This window comes from Sardina pilchardus, chromosome 8 (assembly GCF_963854185.1).
Source record: "Sardina pilchardus chromosome 8, fSarPil1.1, whole genome shotgun sequence".
NCBI classification, from domain to species: Eukaryota; Metazoa; Chordata; class Actinopteri; order Clupeiformes; family Clupeidae; genus Sardina; species Sardina pilchardus.
The window spans coordinates 269346-292526 of record NC_085001.1 but is presented as its reverse complement, the minus strand read 5'-3'; the positions used below and the strand labels follow the sequence as shown (position 1 = coordinate 292526).

Below are 23181 nucleotides of genomic sequence, written 5' to 3'. Positions count from 1 at the left end.
TATTAAATCGTGCACTTGTTTAAGTAGAGCGTGCTCTCGTTTCATTACATCATGCGCCCGTTTTCCTTAAACGTGCGCTCACAGTACTACATCGTGGTCTCGCTTATCTAAAATGTGCACTCGTTTTAGTTTTCTTAAAATGGGCGCACGATTAGATAAAAACGTGAGCATGATTTGTATAAAACGTGCATTCGTTTTCATTAAATCATGCCTTCGTTTTATAAAATTGAGCCCTTGAATTACAAAATCGTGCTCTCATTTTATTAAATCGAGCTCTCAATTAAAGCGAATCGAGAGCTCGTTCTTTAAAAAACGTGCCCATGATTTATAGCTTATAATGTGTGTAAGTTAGAACATGGTGAGCACAATGCCTCAAACTGACCCAAGGCCTACTTGTCACAACTGTAACAGGAAATTGGATAGTGCTCACCATGTTCTAACTTACACACATTATAAGCTATAAATCATGGGCACGTTTTTTAAAGAACGAGCTCTCGATTCGCTTTAATTGAGAGCTCGATTTAATAAAATGAGAGCACGATTTTGTAATTCAAGGGCTCAATTTTATAAAACGAAGGCATGATTTAATGAAAACGAATGCACGTTTTATACAAATCATGCTCACGTTTTTATCTAATCGTGCGCCCATTTTAAGAAAACTAAAACGAGTGCACATTTTAGATAAGCGAGACCACGATGTAGTACTGTGAGCGCACGTTTAAGGAAAACGGGCGCATGATGTAATGAAACGAGAGCACGCTCTACTTAAATGAGTGCACGATTTAATAAAATGAGAGCTCGATTTTGCAAAGTGAGCGCACGTTTTCATCCTTCCCCAAAATATATTGCTGTGAGCCCTCTCGGGCTCCGTAGTAAGGTGTTGAGCGGTGTTGGGGACAACTGTGTTGAATATATATTTCTGTAAACTTGTATTGTGTGTAACTTTGTATTGCGTGGTGTTCCATGAGTGGATCTCAGTTATGATCCAGAAGAATCTATCGGTCCCTCAGTTATAACCCAACAGGGTGATCTGGTCTCCCAGTTATAACCCAACAGGGTGTTCTGGTCTCAGTGATGACCCAACAGGGTGATTTGGTCAGTTATAACCCAACAGGGTGATTTGGTCTCAGTTCTGATCCAACAGGGTGTTCTGGTCTCAGTTCTGACACAACAGGGTGATTTGGTCAGTTATAACCCAACAGGGTGATGTGGTCTCACTTTTGACCCAACAGGGTGATCTGGTCTCAGTTATGACCCAACAGGGTGATCTGGTCAGTCATGACCCAACAGGGTGATTTGGTCTCTCAGCCATTGAGTCAGTTTCAGAGTTCACTCTGCTGGTGACTAATGATGTCGCAACAGCAGCCAATAGGATTCCTTCCCTTCAGTAAAACAGGATGTGTGTAGCAGAGCCTTATGGGGGAGGGGAGGGGATTTTCTGTTCTGTTGATTTCTGCTCCGCGGTCTTTATGTGCTGTGTTATCTAACAGCAGGCCATGCAGTTACATATTAAACATGAAGGGCACCAACTCTACAGGCAGGTCACACCACACAGCAAGCAGATTTGGCTGAACATGTTATCTGTCCAGGATGAGGGTTGGGTTTATGGTGCCAAGACAATAAAATAAAATAAAAATGATTGAAGACTTTGTGACTATTATATTGTCATATGATCTTGACAAAGTGAATCAGAAGTAATTGTCTGAAAATGATTTTGGAAACTAAATTTGTGAGTTGTGAATAAGAAGTTATTTTGTTGTGCACTGTAATGTTTTTAATTTGTGTGTTTATAGGTAGGACACTGTGCCATCATGTTGGTATGTGCAGGGTGTGTGTTGGACAGGTGTTGCCCACACCTGTAAACAACTTGAATCAGATTCCCTAATCTTGGAATCAGTTGGCCTGACTGCTGTGTTACTGCATGTGTTCGGTCTGACTGCTGTGTTACTGCATGGGTTTGGCCTGACTGCTATATCATCTCATGGGTTTGGCATGTGGTGTCTGGTGTTTTCCACAACAGCAGGTGAACTGGTCTGGCTCGTTGGGTTTGTTGTCGGCTCTCAGCAGAGTGTTTCAGTCTAAATGGCACTGCAGGTATCAGCTGATCATATTGGCTCAGAGAGAAGATGTGTGTGAAGTTAACAATGATAACAATATAATAACAATATGTGCAACAACTTGTGGGTCATGTTTCTTGATAATAATATCACTGAGAGCAATGCTGTCTGTGTTTTGTATTTGGCTTTTATTTCATTCAAGGATGGACACACACACACAAACACACACACATTGAGAGTGAAAGATAGAGGCTGATTGGCAGATTTTGCTCTAGGGTTTGGTTACACCAGTTTACCACCTACCCAACTGGACATGTCAGATTTACACACGAACATGTGAGGAAAAACAAATTCACCTACACACGCTTGCTTGCTTGTGGTTGTCCATTGAATCCGATAATCCGACTTGTGATATACACACACATAGCAGTAGGAGCAGCCCAGTTCGCAGCCAGTCCCCCCACACACACACATCCCCGTACATACACATGCATGCATACACACACAGGGATACCTCTGTACCATACACAGTAGCACAGTGATAAGCTCTTGCTTGATCAGTTTCAGTAAAATACATTGCCTATAAATGCAAATTTTGTTTTAGTGTTGACTTGTTGTTTAATACTGTAGTAGTTGTTGCTCTCTTGCAGTTGTCCATAGTGTTGTAGTGCTTGAGTCCAGGTCTGGAGACCATTTTTAGCCTCAGTAAGTCTTACTTCATAAGTTTATTGCATATATTCTAAAATATATTCTAAAATATCCACCATTACAAATTCTTATTTTACTAGAAAATATAACATTGACCGACATTAAAATATATATCCTATGGTGCTGTGCTGTGCAAAGCGCGGGGTCAGCCTTCCCTGCTGAAAAAAACAGCAAGAAACCAGCTTAGGCTGGCAGCTGGTTTCAGCTGGTTTTAGCTGTGTTGCAACTTTGCAAAATTGAATGTCATGTTTATTATTGTTGTTAATGTTAAGCACATTGCGTTTGGATTTAGATTGTTATATCATTTGAATATGAGATACATAAATACATAATAGTTTCTTTCTTATTTGATGTAATGCGTTGTTTAAAAGAGTGCAGTAATACTACATTACCCACAATGCAGTTCATTGAATTGATGTGAGTGACGCACTAAGTTTCGTTTTACAGATGCTATCCCTGCTGAAAAAAACAGCAAGAAACCAGCTTAGGCTGGTAGCTGGTTTTAGCTGGTCTTTGCTGGGTTTCTTCCAGCTATTGCTGGTCTTTGCTGGTGTAGCTGGTTAGGCCACCAGCTAGACATGCTGGTGTGACCATCTGAGGAAGCTGGTCGTGCTGGTGTGACCAGCCTGCCGTTTGGGATACAGCTGGTTTAAGATGGTCATGCTGGTGACCAGCCTGTCAAGCTTGACAAAGATGGTCAAGCTGGTTTTCTAGAATGACCAACATAAGATGGTGTGGCCAGTAAAAACCAGCAATGTAGACCAGCAACACCAACTAAAAGGACCAGCTTGAGGTGGTACGACAATCAAAGCCAGCTGAATTACCATCATAAGCTGGGTAAACCAGCTGAAGGTGTGTTTTCGCGAGAGTTTTGCTGGTCTTGCTGGTTAACCATCATAGGGTGGTCAAATAAGCTGGTTAACAAGCTGGTCAACCAGCAAACCACCTTTAGCTGGTCAGGCTGTTTTTTTCAGCAGGGATGCCTGTTACATGCGTGATTCATGCAAGTAAAGAAAACCTTGTTTGAAGCCGTTGCAGTTTGCCCATTTATTTGCTGGCTTGTCAGATATTACAGAACAAGCTGGTCTTTGCTGGTTTTCTTCCAGCTATTGCTGGTCTTTGCTGGTGTAGCTGGTTAGGCCACCAGCTAGACATGCTGGCGTGACCATCTGAGGAAGCTGGTCGTGCTGGTGTGACCAGCCTGTCGTTTGGGATACAACTGGTTTAAGATGGTCATGCTGGTGACCACCCTGCTGAAAAAAACAGCAAGAAACCAGCTTAGGCTGGTAGCTGGTTTTAGCTGGTTTTAGCTGGTCTTTGCCCAAAACACAGTTATTATTGCTGGTCTTTGCTGGTGTAGCTGGTTAGGCCACCAGCTAGACATGCTGGCGTGACCATCTGAGGAAGCTGGTCGTGCTGGTGTGACCAACCTGTCATTTGGGATACAGCTGGTTTAAGATGGTCATGCTGGTGACCAGCCTGTCCAGCTTGACAAAGATGGTCAAGCTGGTTTTCTAGAATAACCAACATAAGCTGGCGTGGCCAGTAAAAACCAGCAATGTAGACCAGCAACACCAACTAAAATGACCAGCTTAAGGTGGTACGACAATCAAAACCAGCTGAATTACCATCATAAACTGGGTAAACCAGCTGAAGGTGTGTTTTCGCGAGAGTTTTGCTGGTCTAGCTGGTTAACCATCAAAGGGTGGTCAAATAAGCTGGTTAACAAGCTGGTCAACCAGCAAACCACCTTTAGCTGGTCAGGCTGGTTTTTTCAGCAGGGAAGACTTTTATTAATGAGAAAATATTTCACAGATGCACAACTTCTGTTGCATTAGTTCACATTTGGGTTTACAAATGCACGAATGTTGTGCATGTTCTCAGACTATGAAACACAGATGTGCGAATGTGTTTTGCCCCGATCGTTGCAGTGTAAGTGGGGCAAAAGTCTCGAGGGGATGAGGCCAGGAACTTGTGATGCACAGGTGAGAATTCGTGTATCTGTAAAACGGTTTTGTGAACTTGTAAAACGGATTCGTGAACCCGTAGCGCTATTTTGTGTTAACAAGGTATGAAAAAAATATGTACAACTTCAAATGTACGGTTACACATTTGTGACTTTAGTGTGCGAATGCGAAATCTGCAGTTAAATGTGCTCGTGACTTTTGCCCCAATTATACCTTCATACAACACACTCCTAGCAAAATCATACACATCCCTGCTGAAAAAACCAGCCTGACCAGCTAAAGGTGGTTTGCTGGTTGACCAGCTTGTTAACCAGCTTGTTTGACCACCCTTTGATGGTTAACCAGCTAGACCAGCAAAACTCTCGCGAAAACACACCTTCAGCTGGTTTACCCAGCTTATGATGGTAATTCAGCTGGTTTTGATTGTCGTACCACCTTAAGCTGGTCATTTTAGTTGGTGTTGCTGGTCTACATTGCTGGTTTTTACTGGCCACGCCAGCTTATGTTGGTCATTCTAGAAAACCAGCTTGACCATCTTTGTCAAGCTGGACAGGCTGGTCACCAGCATGACCATCTTAAACCAGCTGTATCCCAAACGACAGGCTGGTCACACCAGCACGACCAGCTTCCTCAGATGGTCACGCCAGCATGTCTAGCTGGTGGCCTAACCAGCTACACCAGCAAGACCAGCAATAAGAACTGTGTTTTGGGCAAAGACCAGCTAAAACCAGCTAAAACCAGCTACCAGCCTAAGCTGGTTTCTTGCTGGTTTTTTCAGCAGGGCAGCCTGTCAAGCTTGACAAAGATTGTCAAGCTGGTTTTCTAGAATGACCAACAAAAGCTGGCGTGGCCAGTAAAAACCAGCAATGTAGACCAGCAACACCAACTAAAATGACCAGCTTGAGGTGGTACGACAATCAAAACCAGCTGAATGACCATCATAAGCTGGGTAAACCAGCTGAAGGTGTGTTTTCGCGAGAGTTTTGCTGGTCTAGCTGGTTAACCATCATAGGGTGGTCAAACAAGCTGGTTAACAAGCTGGTCAACCAGCAAACCACCTTTAGCTGGTCAGGCTGGTTTTGTCAGCAGGGTTATGGTAAGTGACAACCAAATTGGGAGAAATTGAGCGTCAGCGTCAGTTCTGGCAGGCAAGTAGTCAAGAGGCTGCTAACCACTGTAGGCCAGTCAATCTAGCGTTTGACCCATAACTAATTGCAATAGTAATCATTCCAAGTTTTTTGTGATCCCTATGTATATTTAATTAACATATAAAAAATCTACCCATTTATATTTAGTGGAACATACTTTTTTTCAATGTCAAAGGTAGCAATTTCCAATGCAATTTCCAATTATTTTGAAGTTGACTGTACCTTTTGTTCAGATTTAGTTTTCTAGAAATATATGCAAATTATTGCATATTTAAGTAAAACTGGTCTCATTTGCATATCTAAACATCACATTTCAGAAAACTTGCAATACAAAAAATGTTTGCCTTAATGTGAGTAAACAACTGTGAAAGTTTCAATTTGATATCTATAGTTTAACATTTTACACATTTCACCTGTAAATCCCAATGGCAAAATGCATTGGAAATTGCTACCTTTGACCTTGAATAAAAGTATGTTCCACTAAATATAAATGGGTAGATTTTTAATATGTGATACAGGAGGGTTTAAGGATCAAGGATGATCAAGGATCAACCATTACTATTGCAATTAGTTTAAGTTTTGGCCCTTTTTTGAGCTAGATTGACTGGCCTACCGTGGGCGTTAGCACATCAGCTGGTCAACTCCCCTCGCTTCTAAATGGCTACATCCAAACAGGGCGCCTTATTTAAAGCTGCTTAGTTGTTCCTAACTGCTTGCTGCTCGCTTTATGCAACCCACCTCCTCCCCTGCTCCACCCTGTCGTGTATAACATGGCATAGGCTTTATGTCATAGTTGCCGCTCTGTTCATATGGGGGAATAGTTTAACTCACACAGTTTAAGACTCGCTCAGTCTTAAACTGTGTGAGCGCCCCCTATAGTGTTGCCACCTGTCCCGGTTTCACCTGATTGTCCCGGTTTTTAATTGTCTGTTCAGGGGAAAAATAATATTCTCCCGGGACACTGAATGTCCCGGTTTTTCTATGTTGTCCAAACTACGGCCCGCCACGCACTTTAATGCAACCCGCCGAGCATGCATTAGTTTATCATAGATCTGGCCTGCCACACTTAGGTTATCATTGGCTGTTCGCTATTTCTTTCCAGCAACGATGTTGTGGTTAACATTACTGCAAACTGCTTTACCCTCTTCTTAGAGAACGTTTACAATGTCAATATCAAAACAGCATGTTACATACATAGAGATGATAGCCTACTCGTTGAAATATCTTTTGCAGCAATTCTAATTTGCGTTATGTTAGCCTACTCATAACGTAATTGAGAACGCGTTTGGGCGCGCACGAAAGGGAGAGAGAGCGCCAGCTGGCTTGTCATTGTTGATAAGATAACTGATATACATATACCATAAGAAACGTTTAAAAGAGAAATGTGAAGAGTAGTAGGCCTACTCCTGAGCATTGTAAATTGCGAGCGCCACTGACTGTCAAGAGTCTTAAAGTGGCAGTGCACCATTTATAAATGAATTAAACAGAATCATAATAACCGTATTTAACCGAATTACTTTGTCATTATTATCTATATCATTTGAATAATATATTCATATAGCCTATATAATAATAATAATATATATAGGACAACCCAATCTATATGATGCGTACAATTAACCTTTTACCTGTGCCCACCAAATCAGCCAAAATAATAAAGATTAGACATATTATTGAAAGCAATTAACTCTAGCAGATGAATAGTATTACAATTATATTACTAATAAAAACAAAATAATATAATATAATAATAGCATAATAATAATATTAGTAAACAATCTGTTTCGCTGCAGTGAGGCAATTTTTGTCATGGGTAGATGTGTGAAGGTCCCGCTGCTTATAAGTAATAGGCTTGATTGGGTTAGATAGATAGATAGATAGATAGATACTTTATTGATCCCCAAGGGGAAATTCAAGAAGGGTTGCCCAAATGTCCAGGATTTTGGTCAGACATAGGTGGCAACCCTAGCCCCCTAATACTGCTGCTGTCCCCAGACTCTCTGCTCTTTCATGGTGCTTATTTAAGGTCTGGGTACTCCTCTGAACAGAGCCATACCGCCAAATTTAATTTGTAGTATATTAATTTAAATTGCCTAAGATATTGTATATGTTTCTTGACGTATGGGCCTGACAGAAATGGGGATAAGATCTGATGCAAATTGACACCAGGTCTAATTTTGAAAAAACAAAAAACCTTGGAAATGATGGAACATAGAGCTGTGGGAACATAAGCACGCCCCCACAAGCGCGGTGCAAATGTCCCTGCTAACAAACAGCCTGACCAGTTTATGGTGGTTTGCTGGTTGACCAGCTTGTTAACCAGCTTGTTTGACCACCCTATGATGGTTGACCAGCTAGACCAGCAAAACTCTCGCGAAAACACACCTTCAGCTGGTTTACTTGCTTACGATGGTAATTCAGCTGCCCTGCTGAAAAAAGCTTATGCTGGTCTTTGCTGGTGTAACTGGTTAGGCCACCAGCTAGACATGCTGTCGTGACCATCTGAGGAAGCTGGTTGTGCTGGTGTGACCAGCCTCTCGTGTGGGATACAGCTGGTTTAAGATGGTCATGCTGGTGACCAGCCTAGCAAACTTGACAGCTAGTTTTGATTGTCATACCACCTTAAGCTGGTCATTTTAGTTGGTGTTGCTGGTCTACATTGCTGGTTTATACTGACCATGCCAGCTTATGTTGGTCATTCTAGCAAACCAGCATGATCCATCTTACACTTGCAATGTCAAGCTTGACAGGCTGGTCACCGGCATGACCATCTCACACCAGCTGTATTCCACACGACAGGCTGGTCACACCAGCACGACCAGCTTCCTCAGATGGTCACGCCAGCATGTCTAGCTGGTGGCCCAACCAGCTACACCAGCAAAGACCAGCAATAGCTGGAAGAAAACCAGCAAAGACAGTGTGTGTTTGTTGCTACACTATCAGGCCTGATAGAGTTCAGGCTTGAGCTCAGCCGTGTACGATGTCAAGAAAGGCTCTCTATATTGTCTTTGAAAGTATTTGATCATTTCAGGCACATTTCAGGTGCATTTTTGCACTTTACTGTGAAGCACTGGTGCGGCTCAGCCGTCTGTAAATCGTGCTATAGAAATAAACTTGACATTGACATTGACAAATAATTTCCTGTCTATGAGCCCTGGGGTACATATACAGTGTGTGTGTGTGTGTGTGTGTGTGTTGCTGCACTATGGTACATATACAGTGTGTGTGTGTGTGTGTGTGTGTGTGTGTTGCTGCACTATGGTACATATACAGTGTGTGTGTGTGTGTGTGTGTGTGTGTGTGTTGCTGCACTATGGTACATATACAGTGTGTGTGTGTGTGTGTGTGTGTGTGTTGCTGCACTATGGTACATATACAGTGTGTGTGTGTGTGTGTGTTGCAGCGCTACGGTACATATACAGTGTGTGTGTGTGTGTGTGTGTGTTGCTGCACTATGGTACATATACAGTGTGTGTGTGTGTGTGTGTGTGTGTGTGTTGCTGCACTATGGTACATATACAGTGTGTGTGTGTGTGTGTGTGTTGCTGCACTACGGTACATATACAGTGTGTGTGTGTGTGTTGCTGCACTATGGTACATATACAGTGTGTGTGTGTGTGTGTGTGTGTGTGTGTTGCTGCACTATGGTACATATACAGTGTGTGTGTGTGTGTTGCTGCACTATGGTACATATACAGTGTGTGTGTGTGTGTTGCTGCACTATGGTACATATACAGTGTGTGTGTGTGTGTTGCTGCACTACGGTACATATAGATAGATAGATGGGGGGGGGGGGGGGGGTTCGTGTCGGCTCCATTCGCCAGTGGCTCTGCGTGGGCGTATATTGGCGGTCTGGCTGGGGCATGCAGTCTGATCAGATGTGCACGGCTGTGCATTTAGTGGGATGGGGGGGACGGGGGAGGTGGGAATGCTGGGAGTGGATGGCGGAGGGGAGGGCTGTTGCGGCATTGTATTTGGATTGGGCTCGCGGTCCGGGCCTTCTTGGGGTGGTGTTTCTAGAGTGGAAGTCCAATGGTTTTAACGATTTTAATTACATTACACCAATGTCCAATGATTTTAACGTTTTTAATTACACTACATCGCCTCCCTACGCCTCCCGACCCTGTCAACAGGATGACAGGATGACACGTCCAAAGACATGAAGCATTCTGGACTTTTGCTCTGGGGGCGCTGCTTCCGGGGGGCCTGGGCGGCGGGGCGGATCAGACTGTGTGTCCTGGTCGGGCCGTGGTGTGTGTTCGCGTGGTGTTGTGGTTGGGGTGGGGCTGGCGCGGGCCCCGTTCTCTCTGCTCGCGGATGGTGGTGGGGGGTGTCTGCGGATGGGTGGCGCCGCCTGTGGGCGGACTCTGGCTGGCCATGCTCAGCCATGCTGCTCCGACGCGCGGTTCAGAGGTGGTGTGTGGGTTCGCCTGGGGGGGGGGGGGGCATTGGGGGGGGCATTGTGGGTGGGTGGATGTTGCGTGCGTGGTGGGTGGGTGGATGTTTGCATGCGTGGTGGACGATGTGCGGGATGCCTCTTCGGGTTTAACTGGGTAACCTATTCCTACGCACCTGTCCCCACAAAAGAGGTGTGTAAAAGCGTTTTGTAAACCCTCTATAGTATAACCATTTATATCACCATTGATATACTTATTAATACTTAATATGACTTACAGTAATACTAACACACTCTATTTCTCTTCCCTTTCCCCTATACCTCACCTGTGAGGTAAACCATTACCAGCCATCAACCATCTCTGTGCCTGTCCCTCATCACACCTGAAGTCACATCCCTCTGACTGCCCTACCATCGCCATTGCCTTCGCCATCCCTATGACTGCCCTAACATCGCCTGCTGTGGTTCCCTGCCCGAATCTTTGGCCCTCGGATCCCAGCGACCCATCACCTTCAGAAATAACTAATGGATTACTAATGGACAATTTATTCCCTACACTGGACTATTTGAACTTTCATTGTCATTGTAACTTTCAAACTACAAATGACTGTACTGTAACTGACCCAAGGCAGATGGGTTGGGCCCTTGAGTCGTGGGTCTGTCTGAGGTTTCTTCCTATATGTATCTCCAATTCTAGGGAGTTTTTCCTTGCCCCTGTTACTCATGGGCTCTCTTTGAATGTCTAACACTCTGTAAAGCGCCTTGAGACATGTGTAATGTATTGGCGCTCTATAAGCGACATTAAATTGAAATTGAAATAGATAGATAGATACTTTATTGATGTATCTATCTATCTATCTATCTAGTGTGTGTGTGTGTGTGTGTGTGTGTGTGTGTGGCTGCACTATGGTACATATACAGTGTGTGTGTGTGTGTGTGTGTGTGTGTTGCTGCACTACGGTACATATACAGTGTGTGTGTGTGTGTGTGTGTGTGTTGCTGCACTATGGTACATATACAGTGTGTGTGTGTGTGTGTGTTGCAGCGCTACGGTACATATACAGTGTGTGTGTGTGTGTGTGGCTGCACTATGGTACATATACAGTGTGTGTGTGTGTGTGTGTTGCAGCGCTACGGTACATATACAGTGTGTGTGTGTGTGTGTGTGTGTGTGTTGCTGCACTATGGTACATATACAGTGTGTGTGTGTGTGTGTGTGTGTTGCTGCACTATGGTACATATACAGTGTGTGTGTGTGTTGCTGCACTATGGTACATATACAGTGTGTGTGTGTGTGTGTGTGTGTGTGTGTTGCTGCACTATGGTACATATACAGTGTGTGTGTGTGTGTGTGTGTTGCAGCGCTACGGTACATATACAGTGTGTGTGTGTGTGTGTGTGTGTGTGTGTTGCTGCACTATGGTACATATACAGTGTGTGTGTGTGTGGCTGCACTATGGTATACAGTGTGTGTGTGTGTGTGTGTGTTGCTGCACTATGGTACATATACTCTGTGTGTGTGTGTGTGTGTGTGTGTGTGTGTGTTGCTGCACTATGGTACATATACTCTGTGTGTGTGTGTGTGTGTGTGTGTGTGTGTTGCTGCACTATGGTACATATACAGTGTGTGTGTGTGTGTGTGTGTGTGTATGTGTGTGTGTGTGTGTGTGTGTGTGTGTGTGTGTGTTGCTGCACTATGGTACATATACAGTGTGTGTGTGTGTGTGTGTGTGTATGTGTGTGTGTGTGTGTGTGTGTTGCTGCACTATGGTACATATACAGTGTGTGTGTGTGTGTGTGTTGCTGCACTATGGTACATATACAGTGTGTGTGTGTGTGTGTGTGTGTTGCTGCACTATGGTACATATACTCTGTGTGTGTGTGTGTGTGTGTGTGTGTTAGTTGCTGCACTACGGTACATATACTGTGTGTGTGTGTGTGTGTGTGTGTGTGTGTGGCTGCACTATACAGTAGGGGAATAACTATTGAAAACATTGTATGGTATCATCAACATAGTTAATAGAAGCCATGAAGAGTGAAACATTTTAGTGAACATATATATGTGTACATTATACTCAATGCATATCTGCATACACTACCTATAGAGAATAGAGACATACAGTATGTGTCAGAAGACCCTGCGCTGACATTTGACAGCAGTGTTCACCTAGAGACAGATGACCCTAGTAATCTGATTGGCTGTTGGGTGAGTGTGTCTCAGTTGAGTGTGTCTGTAGTCAGAGAGAGTTTGTGTTCCCTTTACTCTCACTGTGTTCAACACTGAGTCTCCAGCAGTCCCATGAAGATGACTCTAACAGGATTATTTCTCGTCCTTATTGGGATTATCTACACAGAGGCCAAGAGTGAGTAAACTGGTGGTGTTTCTACATGCGGAAACTAAAAGCTAGTAGATTATGCTTGGGACTACTGAACATTAATGCAGCATGAGTAGAGCAGGATGTTTTCAAAAAGTTACAGAAAATGCAGAAACTATTTTTTTTTATTATTAAAATGCTTTGTCTAATCACCACTGGATGCTCACTTCAATAACTACATATTGTGTTCCACCAAAAGAGTGGAATAGTAATGTACCGTCCTGAGGCTCTACACCATAACACTGCGTGAGCTTTTCATTAGTCTTTAACACACACTAACTGGGGAAAGTTTTGTTTTTAGATAGATGGGGAGGTCATATGTTTGTTGTGTGAATTGCCTTCATCCTACACACTGCACTGGAGGATGTTGCCCTCACTGCTGACATGCCTTTGCTCTGTTGCATTTCCCAGATGTACATGAGGATGCTGCTCTGACTGGATGCACAGACACAGATGGAGAGGACATGTATGGACTGGATGGGGAAGAGAAGGCTCACGCAGACTGGAAGGCTGGGAAGTATGTGATGACACTGCCTGAGTTTGCTGATCCATTTGAATATGTGGAGGGCACATATGAGGCTGCACTCGCTAACCAGCAAGTATGCAAGACAAACTTGGAAACAGTCACAAAAGCTTACAAAAACCCAGCAGTGGCACAGGGTGAGTTGAAATAACGTCACTGATTTGTTTTCCTCAGCTAGTTTTAATCATCATATAATAACATATTTTAAAATATTTAGAAAGTCTTTATTGTCCCATAGGGATAATCATTTCCACACACCTTCATTTCATGTTCCATATATAGCGCAGCACCACATATGAACCAAACACATACACCATGTAGCACATATATCCCATCCACCCATGTGACATACTATATCTCATCGACTCAGCAGCAGCATGTGAGTTGAGTTGCACCTTTATTTTAACTGATGGCATAGAAAACATGATGAACTGCATTCAAATATCAGTTGCTTAAGGCTGTGAAACTCAAACTTGGCCTTCAAGTCATGGAGCTCTCAAAGTGACAGGTGCTATTTAGCCTCTTTCGTGGTCTTATAGTGACAGACACTCAATTAAAGCTACACACCACCATGATAGTGGGAGTGTTACACTTACAAAAGGTTTAACGTATAACCATGGTAAATATGGGTAATGAAATACAATTATAGCCAATGCAATAGAAAAGGTAATATGAATAGCAATGTAATGGCAAACCTGTGTGTGCTAAATCAAACCTATACTAGTGTAGTGAGAACTATCATGCCGTTGCTTGCTAGTTGCTACACACAGATGCTTTCATCCATTCAACAGGCACATTTACAGTGAATTGAATTAATGAGTGATCATGTCAACTCTAGCATTAGTCTTGTCTTGGTCTCGCCTGGTCTGTCTTGGTCTTAGTCTTGGTCTCGATACCCTCCGGTCTTGGTAATGTCTTGGTCTCGGATTAAGGGGTCTTGCTACATCACTATGTATTTAGTAGTATCTATCAATCTATCTATCTATTTATAGTAGGTAATGACGGGTGATGGGCTACTGCAGCCGTTGGTGTACAGCGTGTAGAGTATATAGAAGGGGCTGAGAACACAGTCGGGGGGCCTCCAGTGTTGATGATGTTGTTGAGCCATTTCTCACAGTCTGCGGTCTGCGTTCTGTGGATGAGAGGTGGTATACTGTAGCTGCCTGCTTGATAATAATTAGATTTCCAACATGAGGCATATCAACAGCTTAACAGCTTTGTCTCTCCCACACTGTACCGTGCTGCTCTGCCATTGGTCACTGATGATCAAGTAGTGTGAGTCAGGAAGTGAGCATGTCAGGGTGACACTATTTTACTCCTTCCTATTATGTCCTTCCTCCAGCCCCTCCCATGAGCTCCATCTACCCCAGAGATGATGTGATGGTGGGTTCTGAGAACACTCTCATCTGTCTCGTGACTGGGTTCTACCCCCCTCAGCTCAACGTGACGTGGACCAAGAACAACCACATAGTGACTAAAGGAGTGAGCACCAGCCAGCTGCGGGTGAATGTCAACGAAGGCACCTTCAGCCAGTTCTACATGCTGCAGTTCACCCCTCAGCCTGGGGACATGTACACCTGCACTGTGGAGCACTCAGCACTGGAGCGGCCCATGACCAGAGAGTTCGGTAAAATGTTGAATCATATTCCTACTGTACATGTATATCCATATGGGCTCATAAAAATGGCATGAACTTTAATGTGTGAGCTGAAGTTAGACACTGATTCTATTGTGTTGATGATTTGTTATGAAGAGTTCGTACTGTAATATGGCTGCAGTTCATATTTTTAGTCAAAACTGGAGTCACTGGAGTAGAGTTCTCAACGGGCCTAAAAATTACAACCCGACCCGACCCGGCCCGGCCCGTGGCTTTCAAAGCCCGAGCCCGATGTAACCCGACACATACATTTGAATTATCTACCCGAACCCGGCCCGCGGCCCGACGCCGGCGGTCGAGTTTTCCCATGTTATCCTACGGAGACGGACGGTCGTTAAGGGCACAATTATGTGCAGTGGCCTACCTAACCCACGTAAAACCTAGTGAAACGATATTTTCCAAAATAGAAACATGTTATAAATGGGAAAACGTACTTCCACAGAGCATTATATTTCAATAACCGCTTCATACACGCTTCATGATGAGTTGTTAGCTCACGAAGACGTATAGCCCAGCAACAATAGGCTACTGCCATTTTATTTTGTTCAAGGACACAGCTTCTTAGAACTTGCACAGGAACTCATAAATGTTGGTGCAACACATGACAGAGTTGTTGCAAGCTCTGTCCTTCCATCTCCCAACAGTAGCGTCACGTCTGCCCCCCGCTCCATGATTGCATGTACCTTGCATGCAGCAGCCAGACTTCCTTTACGATAGATAGATTGATCCCCATAGAGAAATTCATGATGATTCGCGGTAAACAGCAACGATGATTAATAAATGTTTTTATTTTTTTTGGAAAATATTTAGCCCGAGGACCGACCCGACCCGAGTCATCTGCTTATTATTTTCGACCCGAACCCGGCCCGAACCCGCGGGTCCCGTCGGGTTTGTCGGGCCGACCCGGCCCGTTGAGAACTCTGGTTCCTTTTGTTGTGGATAAATCAAAATAGGTTTCAGGGTGAAGTCAATCAATCATATCATAATAGCACAACAATAGTTACTAGTGTTCTAGTAAGACTGCATTTAGTTGTCTTTGTATTTTGTACTCTGCACAATGAAAATATAGTTGAATCCTGTCTGATCTAATTTAAAATATATTCCAGACCCATAATCTCTCTTACGTTTGTGTGTGCGTGCATGTTTGTGGTGTGTGTGTATGTGTATGGTTGTGTGTGTGTGTACACATGTGTGTTTGTGTGTGTGTGTGTGTGTGTGTGTGTGTGTGTGTGTGGGTGTGTGTGTGTGTGTGTGTGTGTGTGTGTGTGTGTGTGTGTGTGTGTGCATGCGTGTGTGGTGTGTGGTGTGTGGTGTGTGTATGTGTATGGTCCTGTGTGTGTGTGTGTACACATGTGTGTTTGTGTGTGTGCATGAGTTTGTGGTGTGTGTGTGTGTGTGTGTGTGTGTGTGTGTGTGTGTTGTGTGTATCCTCTCCAGATGTGGAGGAGGTGCCTGAGCCCAGTCTTGGTCCATCAGTGTTCTGTGGAGTGGGTCTGACTCTGGGGCTGCTGGGAGTGGCTACCGGAACATTCTTCCTCGTCAAGGGCAACCAGTGCAACTAGAGCAGCAGTCGATTTTGTGTGTAATCAAATGGCGGACATATAGGCTACATCACAAATGTTTGAAATTCTCTATTTTTACAGTTTGTCTCTCTGAATATTATTTTAAGGGGTAATATAGGTGGTGCTAAGTGATTTATAACATGTAACTCTTTGTAAAATTTGATCACGGGAATGCAGGGGCTGGACCTGTCCAGTTACTTTTTCTAGCACAAACAAATAAAGAGGCTAAACACACTCTACCCTGGGTGAAGGATATTTATTGGATCAGCTGTGAAGCTGGTGTGAGTCGTGTGACACCATTTATACAGCAGAACAGATACTGTATGTAAAAACCCCCAGACAGGGCCGACACTTTCTTTGCTCCATTCCTGGTGCCCTCTGGATGTGCGCCACCCTTAGCATTTGCTATACCGCCTAAGGCAAATGCTAAGGGCGGCGCACATCCAGAGGGCACCAGGAATGGAGCAAAAAAAGTGTGACTTCCACTATTCTTAAAACTGATATTATAATGTGTTTATAAGCAAAGAATAGACCCACATTAATACATAGCAAAGCCTACTAAATACTACCCTGCTGAAAAAAACAGCCTGACCAGCTAAAGGTGGTTTGCTCGTTGACCAGCTTGTTAACACTAGAAGCGCCGCGCCGTTCTGACCCACTTATACCTAGAAGCGCCGCGCCCCGGTCATTTGACCGCTTTGACGACCTACTAGAAGCGCCGTGCTGTTGTGAACTACTTAAAGCGCGGCGAGGCCCAGTAGCAGTGGGAGCAAGAACTGTACTGTACTGTTGCTGGTGGCCTGTGAACTGTCCCGGGACACCCAGCCACTGTCCCGGGACACCTAAGCACTGTCCCGGGACACCCAGACACTGTCCCGGGACACCTAAGCACTGTCCCGGGACACCCAGACATTGTCCCGGGACACACAGACACTGTCCCGGGACACCTAAGCACTGTCCCGGGACACCCAGACACTGTCCCGAGACACCCAGACACTGTCCCGAGACACTAGACATTGTCCCGGGACACCTAAGCACTGTCCCGGGACACCCAGACACTGTCCCGGGACACCTAAGCACTGTCCCTGGACACCCAAACACTGTCCCGAGACACTAGACACTGTCCCGGGACACCCAGACATTGTCCCGGGACACACAGACACTGTCCCGGGACACCTAAGCACTGTCCCGGGACACCCAGACACTGTCCCGAGACACTAGACATTGTCCCGGGCAGGGCATGAAATTGGCACCCGCCAACTAGCCAAATGCGGGTAACTTTTGTGATTGGCGGGTGAAACTTTCAACCTACCTGCCACATTGGCGGGTAGCCAATAAAACAATGAAACACTGAAAAGCACCGTTAAAACGAGACTCGCAACAATGTTTACAGAGATACACTGTAATTCCATGTAAGATCGGGTGATTGTCTTGACTGATACGCTGTCTACACTAATGCCATTCAAAATAGCAGAGAAACGCGAGCGGCACAAAGAAAATAGAAAAGGCCGTCCGACGGCCGTCCGATTGCGTTGCATAGCGCTGCCTGCTCGTGTTGATGGGCTACACTCATGACACTCAAATTGAACAGTGTCAACGGATTTTTATCGCTAATGCAAAGATTAGCTGCAAATATTATGCAGGAACACACACACACTTTATAAAAATCATACGCCGAACGCTTTAGGCTAGTCTTCTAGTTTCTACATGGGTTTAGTGATTAATGATCGGGCAAGTGCAGAAGTAGGCCTAGCCTACACGAGATTTGAGACATAGCCTCGTTGAGTTTTATCACCCGAAGTTTTGCACGTTACTCCAGTGATGAGCTGTGCAGTGCTTAGGCTATGTAAATTCTGCGCAAGTGCAAAAAACATTCAATTTTCGGAGTTTTGTTCATTTTTATTTTGGACACAAAATAATTTGGCTGGTAAAAGAACACAGTGGCTGGTGGATTTCAAAATCCACCCGCCACAATGGCTGGTGGCCAAAAAAGTTAACTTCATGCCCTGGTCCCGGGACACCTAAGCACTGCCCGGGACACCCAGACACTAGACGCAGTCTTGGGACAGCCAAGTACTGTCCCTGGACACCCTCACTGTCACGGCCATAAGACACTGCCCTGCCACTCCCAACCACTTTCCCAGACATCCAGTCACCTCTGCGGAAAGCTGTCTTGCCACACTGATACCAGAGAATAGGCTGTCCTACGACAGTGCTAACACCTAAACTCCATTGGCACCTAAGTGTGACCGAATGTTAGATTAATTTCTCTTCCAAACAAAATTAAGTACATTTTTATGTAGGGTATTAAGGGTTTTCTAAAAGCCCCTTCCCATAAAATTATAAGTATTTTGTTTATTTGTATAGAACCCCTGGCGTGTAGTCATTGTATCTTTTCACTTTGTATGCTGTATGTTTGCCTAAATTAATTTGCATCAACAAACACGTCACTGATTTCAGACGTTCCGTGCCCTCCCCCCATTTCTCCCAATGTTTTTTCCATCACGCAACACGAAAGTTGTCAGTGACAGAACAGCTGACTGCAGAAGTGTCAGTGGTGCGCCCGCTTCGGACGTTATCAGTCCATTGAATGGGCGTTATCAATCGTAATCAGCCTCATAGTTATGGGTTAGAAGGCGCCATCTCCGCCTTCTAGCAGGTTCAGATGGCTGTTATCACGCATTCGCATGGTTGACCACGATACAAACACATTAGGATCCCAGAATCCAATCAGAAATCAGAAACGGAAATTACCGAGCAGTGACGAAGTAAAACGAAGAATTCAAATCGGGGAAAGGAAGTGAGCTGCGTTTCGTTGCGTTGTTATTATATTGAATTGTGCATTTGCAAAACTGATGAAATCGGGGGAAAAAAATGGTAGCCTATATTACCCTGCACCGTATTGTTTGGTTGCTCATCTGGTTTATTCAGGTTGTTCGTCTGGTTTATAAATGCATGCATTTCATATTGATTTGTGCATTTGCAAAACTTTAGATCGGAAAAAAATTACAGCATACGCCACATTACCCAGCACCGTATTGTTTGGTTGCTCATCTGGTTTATTCATTGCCTAGAAATCTAGACGCACCCTAGCGGCCAAAAATATTTTTGCCTAGCGGGATGGTCTAGGGTCGCACCGTTGAGGACAAGCCTGCGCTAGGCTCGAGTTCAGCCTAGACAATCAGAACGCTCTATCTGAGCCCGCCTTAGCTCACCTTCGGCTTCCGATAAGACGCCAGGGGGCTGGACCATGCGTCCTCGTTCGAGGAGTTGGGTTTGAGACCGTATCGCACAACCATAGAGAAAAACTGTAATGTTATATTCTTAATAAAACAAAGTTGTTACTTTCAGAGTCTTTATTTATATCTCCGTACATTGATACAGCCTTACTTCTTCTCTTGTTCCTAGGTACAGCCTCCCATAGTCCCTTAACCAAGTATCGCCACCTAGTGGTCATACTAATAATAACATAATATCAATACATCCTCCTTTCTCTGAGGTTAATCAAAATCAAATGATAGTAGGCCCAAGGCCATATCAAGACTAGACCTGGAAGCCACACCTAAACCCATTAAACACATAATAAATGTTATCACACCTAAACATTTCTTAAAGGTAAACCAGGTGAACACTGAATACGTTCTTTCCGATAACAGGTTTACAAAGTAACCTTAATTGACTGTACTATTTCTCTTTCAGGTAACTGTGATAATGAACAGTAGGTAATAACATATGCAACAGTAACAATAAACAGGATATCCTCTTATTTTAGGGAATCAAGGTAAGTAACGGTAGGTTGCTTGTTTTCATTTTACAATGTTACAATAACTTTTACTGTAATACTATTTCCAGGATAAGCAACACTCATGTGTAAACCACAAATATTTTCACAAGTCCATCATCACTCTTGATCTTCTAGCTCTGCTAGACTTATGACAGACAGGTGCCCCTGTCTCTGATGTTGGTATCTGATGTTCTGAGGACTGCACAACCTGGTCTGCGTCAGGAGGGTTTGTCACTTCTGCTTGTGACTGCTTTTGAAATGTCTCTTGAGTCCTGAGCAGGCATTTGCGGTTCCTCCGGAATACCTGTCCATCCTCCGTTTTGACTGTGTACGACCTCGGACCCACCTCTTTGAGCACCACTGCTTTTCTGTTCCATGCGTGTGGCTCTTCGATTCTGACCACGTCGTGTTCTGAGAGAGGTTTAAGACCCCTGGCGGACTTGTCGTGGTGCTTCTTCTGTGCCCACTTCAGCTGCATTTGCTTTTGTGCTGGTACGCTGTTTTTCTTCTTTCTTGGCATGTGTGGTAGGGTGTTGCGCAGTTTTCGGTGCATGAGGAGCTCTGCGGGTGATGCTCCACACCCCAGAGGAGAAGACCGATAGGTCAACAGTGCGAGGTAAGGGTCTGATTTTGTCTCTGCAGCCTTTTTTAAAAGTCTTTTTACAATTTCCACTCCTTTCTCTGCCTTACCATTTGCCTTTGGATAGAGAGGGCTCGATGTAGTGTGTTGGAACCCATACTCCTCTGCAAACCTCTGAAACTCTTGGCTGCTGTACTGCGGACCATTGTCACTTTGGACTACCTGTGGAATGCCGTGTCTGCCAAAGATGCTTTTCATGCGAATTATGACAGCACTGGCAGATGTGCTGTTCAGTTGTGCTATTTCAGGATAGTTTGAGTGATAATCAATCACTAAGAGGAAGTCTTTTCCGTTTACATGAAAGAGGTCTGTTCCAACTTTTTGCCATGGCTCAGTTGGCATTTCTGGGATCAACATTGGCTCTTTGGCTTGCTTGTATCTGTGTCTTTGGCATGTATCACACTTACTAATCAGTGTCTCAATGTCTCTGTTTATACCTGGCCAGTAGACCGCGTCTCGTGCTCTTGCTCTGCATTTTTCTATGCCAAGGTGCCCCTCGTGGATTCTGTTGAGCATATCTTTACGCATAGATGCTGGGATGATGATCCTATTTTGTCTCAGCAGAAGACCGTTTGCCACACTCAGTTCTGCCCTGATGGAATAGAATTGTGGGAGTGTGCCTTTTGTCCACCCCTTGTTTAGTTTTCTGCAACTGCCTGCAGTGTCTCATCTTGTTCAGTCTCCTGTTCAATCTTCTTTAGCACCATGTCTGACACTGGAAGAGAAGAGACAATTAAGTTCACATGCATTTCAAGCTCTTTTGATGATTTTGTTTGTCCCTTTCTTGATTGTGCAGCTGCTTGGGGCGGCGCAGGCGCTCGAGACAGTGCATCAGCCAGGACTATGTATTTTCCTGGCGTGTAGATTAGATCCATATCATATCTTTGTAGCCTCATCATCATACGTTGAATTCTGGGAGACATGTCATTCAGGTTCTTTTTGTAGATCGAGATGAGTGGTTGGTGATCTGTTTCTGATGTGAAAGTGGGCAGCCCATATATGTATCCGTGAAACTTCTCGCATCCAAACACTAATCCTAGAGTCTCTTTCTCAATTTGGGCATACCTCATTTCCGTCTCCGTCATCGATCTTGATGCATACGCCACTGGTCTCCAGTGGCCATCGTTGTCTGCCTGGAGCAGCACTGCACCTAATCCGTCTTTGGATGCATCTGTGGAGACTTTTGTTTTACGAGAGGGATCAAAGAAGGTGAGCACTGGTTCTCTGGTAAGTGTGTCTTTGAGCTTCTCCCATTCGTTGTTGTGTCTGTCAGTCCACTCAAATCCTCTGTCTTTTTGCAGCAGGCCTCTGATTGCCACTGTTTTTGCGGATAGATTTGGAATAAACTTTCCCAAAAAATTCACCATTCCCATCGCTCGCAGTACCCCCTTCTTGTCAGTAGGGGCAGGCATGTCATTAATAGCCTGTACTTTGGAGTGGTCAGGCTCCACTCCTTCTGCAGACAGCTTATCACCTAAGAAGGTGATCTCCGTGACCCCGAACTGACATTTGCTTTCATTCAGTTTCAGACCGCTCAACTGAATCCTCTTCAGGAGATTCAGTAGTCTTTCATTATGTATTTCTAATGTTGAGCCCCATACTATGATGTCATCAAGGTATACACGGGTGCCCTCTAGCCCCTCTATGACTGCTTCCATCGCCCTATGAAAAATTTCTGGGGCTGATTTTATTCCAAATGGTAATCTAAGAAACTTGTATCTACCAAATGGTGTGTTGAATGTGCAGTACTTGCTACTCTCAGAGTCCAGTTTCAGTTGCCAGAAGCCATGAGATGCATCTAGTTTGCTAAAGTATCTTGCCCCTGCCATTTCACTTGTGATCTCTTCTCTTTTTGGTATCTGGTAATGTTCTCTTTTAATGTTCTCATTGAGATCTTTGGGATCTAGGCACACTCTTAACTCACCATTGGGTTTCTTTACGCATGTGATGGAGTTCACCCAGTCTGTTGGCTCCTCAATGGGCTGAATTACTCCTAGATCCATCATTCTGTCCAGCTCTTTTTTTAGACTGCCTCTGAGCGGTGCTGGTACTCTCCTCGGCGCATGTATAACTGGCTTAGCATCACTTTTTAGTTGGATCTTATATGTGAATGGCAGCGTTCCATGACCCTTGAACATTTCTGGAAACCTGTGAACTATATCTTTTACAGAGTCATTTCCTGTGTTAGTGTCCGACACCTTTTCACTGTTGAGCTGGTAGACTCTCTTGACCAACTCCAGGTCCTCACATGCTCTGTCTCCAAGCAGCGATTCATGGTCCTCAGGAACCACTACAAACATGAGGTTTTGTGTCTTGCCTTTCACATGCATTTTAAGCCGGCACACACCCTTGGTTTCTATTTGC

General features: G+C 44.4%; 1 protein-coding gene across 2 annotated transcripts in view; it reads left to right on the top strand.

Moving 5' to 3' along the window:
- LOC134088338 (H-2 class II histocompatibility antigen, A-R alpha chain-like) overlaps positions 1-16627 on the top strand; it is a 152360-nt gene extending 135733 nt beyond the window's left edge. The window contains exons 1-4 of one of the 2 annotated variants that reach the window (XM_062542252.1): positions 12494-12639; positions 13063-13311; positions 14517-14801; positions 16269-16627. In XM_062542252.1, the coding sequence (XP_062398236.1) occupies positions 12576-12639; positions 13063-13311; positions 14517-14801; positions 16269-16393 (723 nt within the window). In that variant the 5' untranslated portion in view covers positions 12494-12575 and the 3' untranslated portion in view covers positions 16394-16627. Of the gene's footprint in view, positions 1-12493; positions 12640-13062; positions 13312-14516; positions 14802-16268 lie in introns of those variants that run through there. The other variant, XM_062542253.1, reaches the window with a different exon arrangement.
- The last annotated feature ends 6554 nt before the right edge of the window (positions 16628-23181 follow it).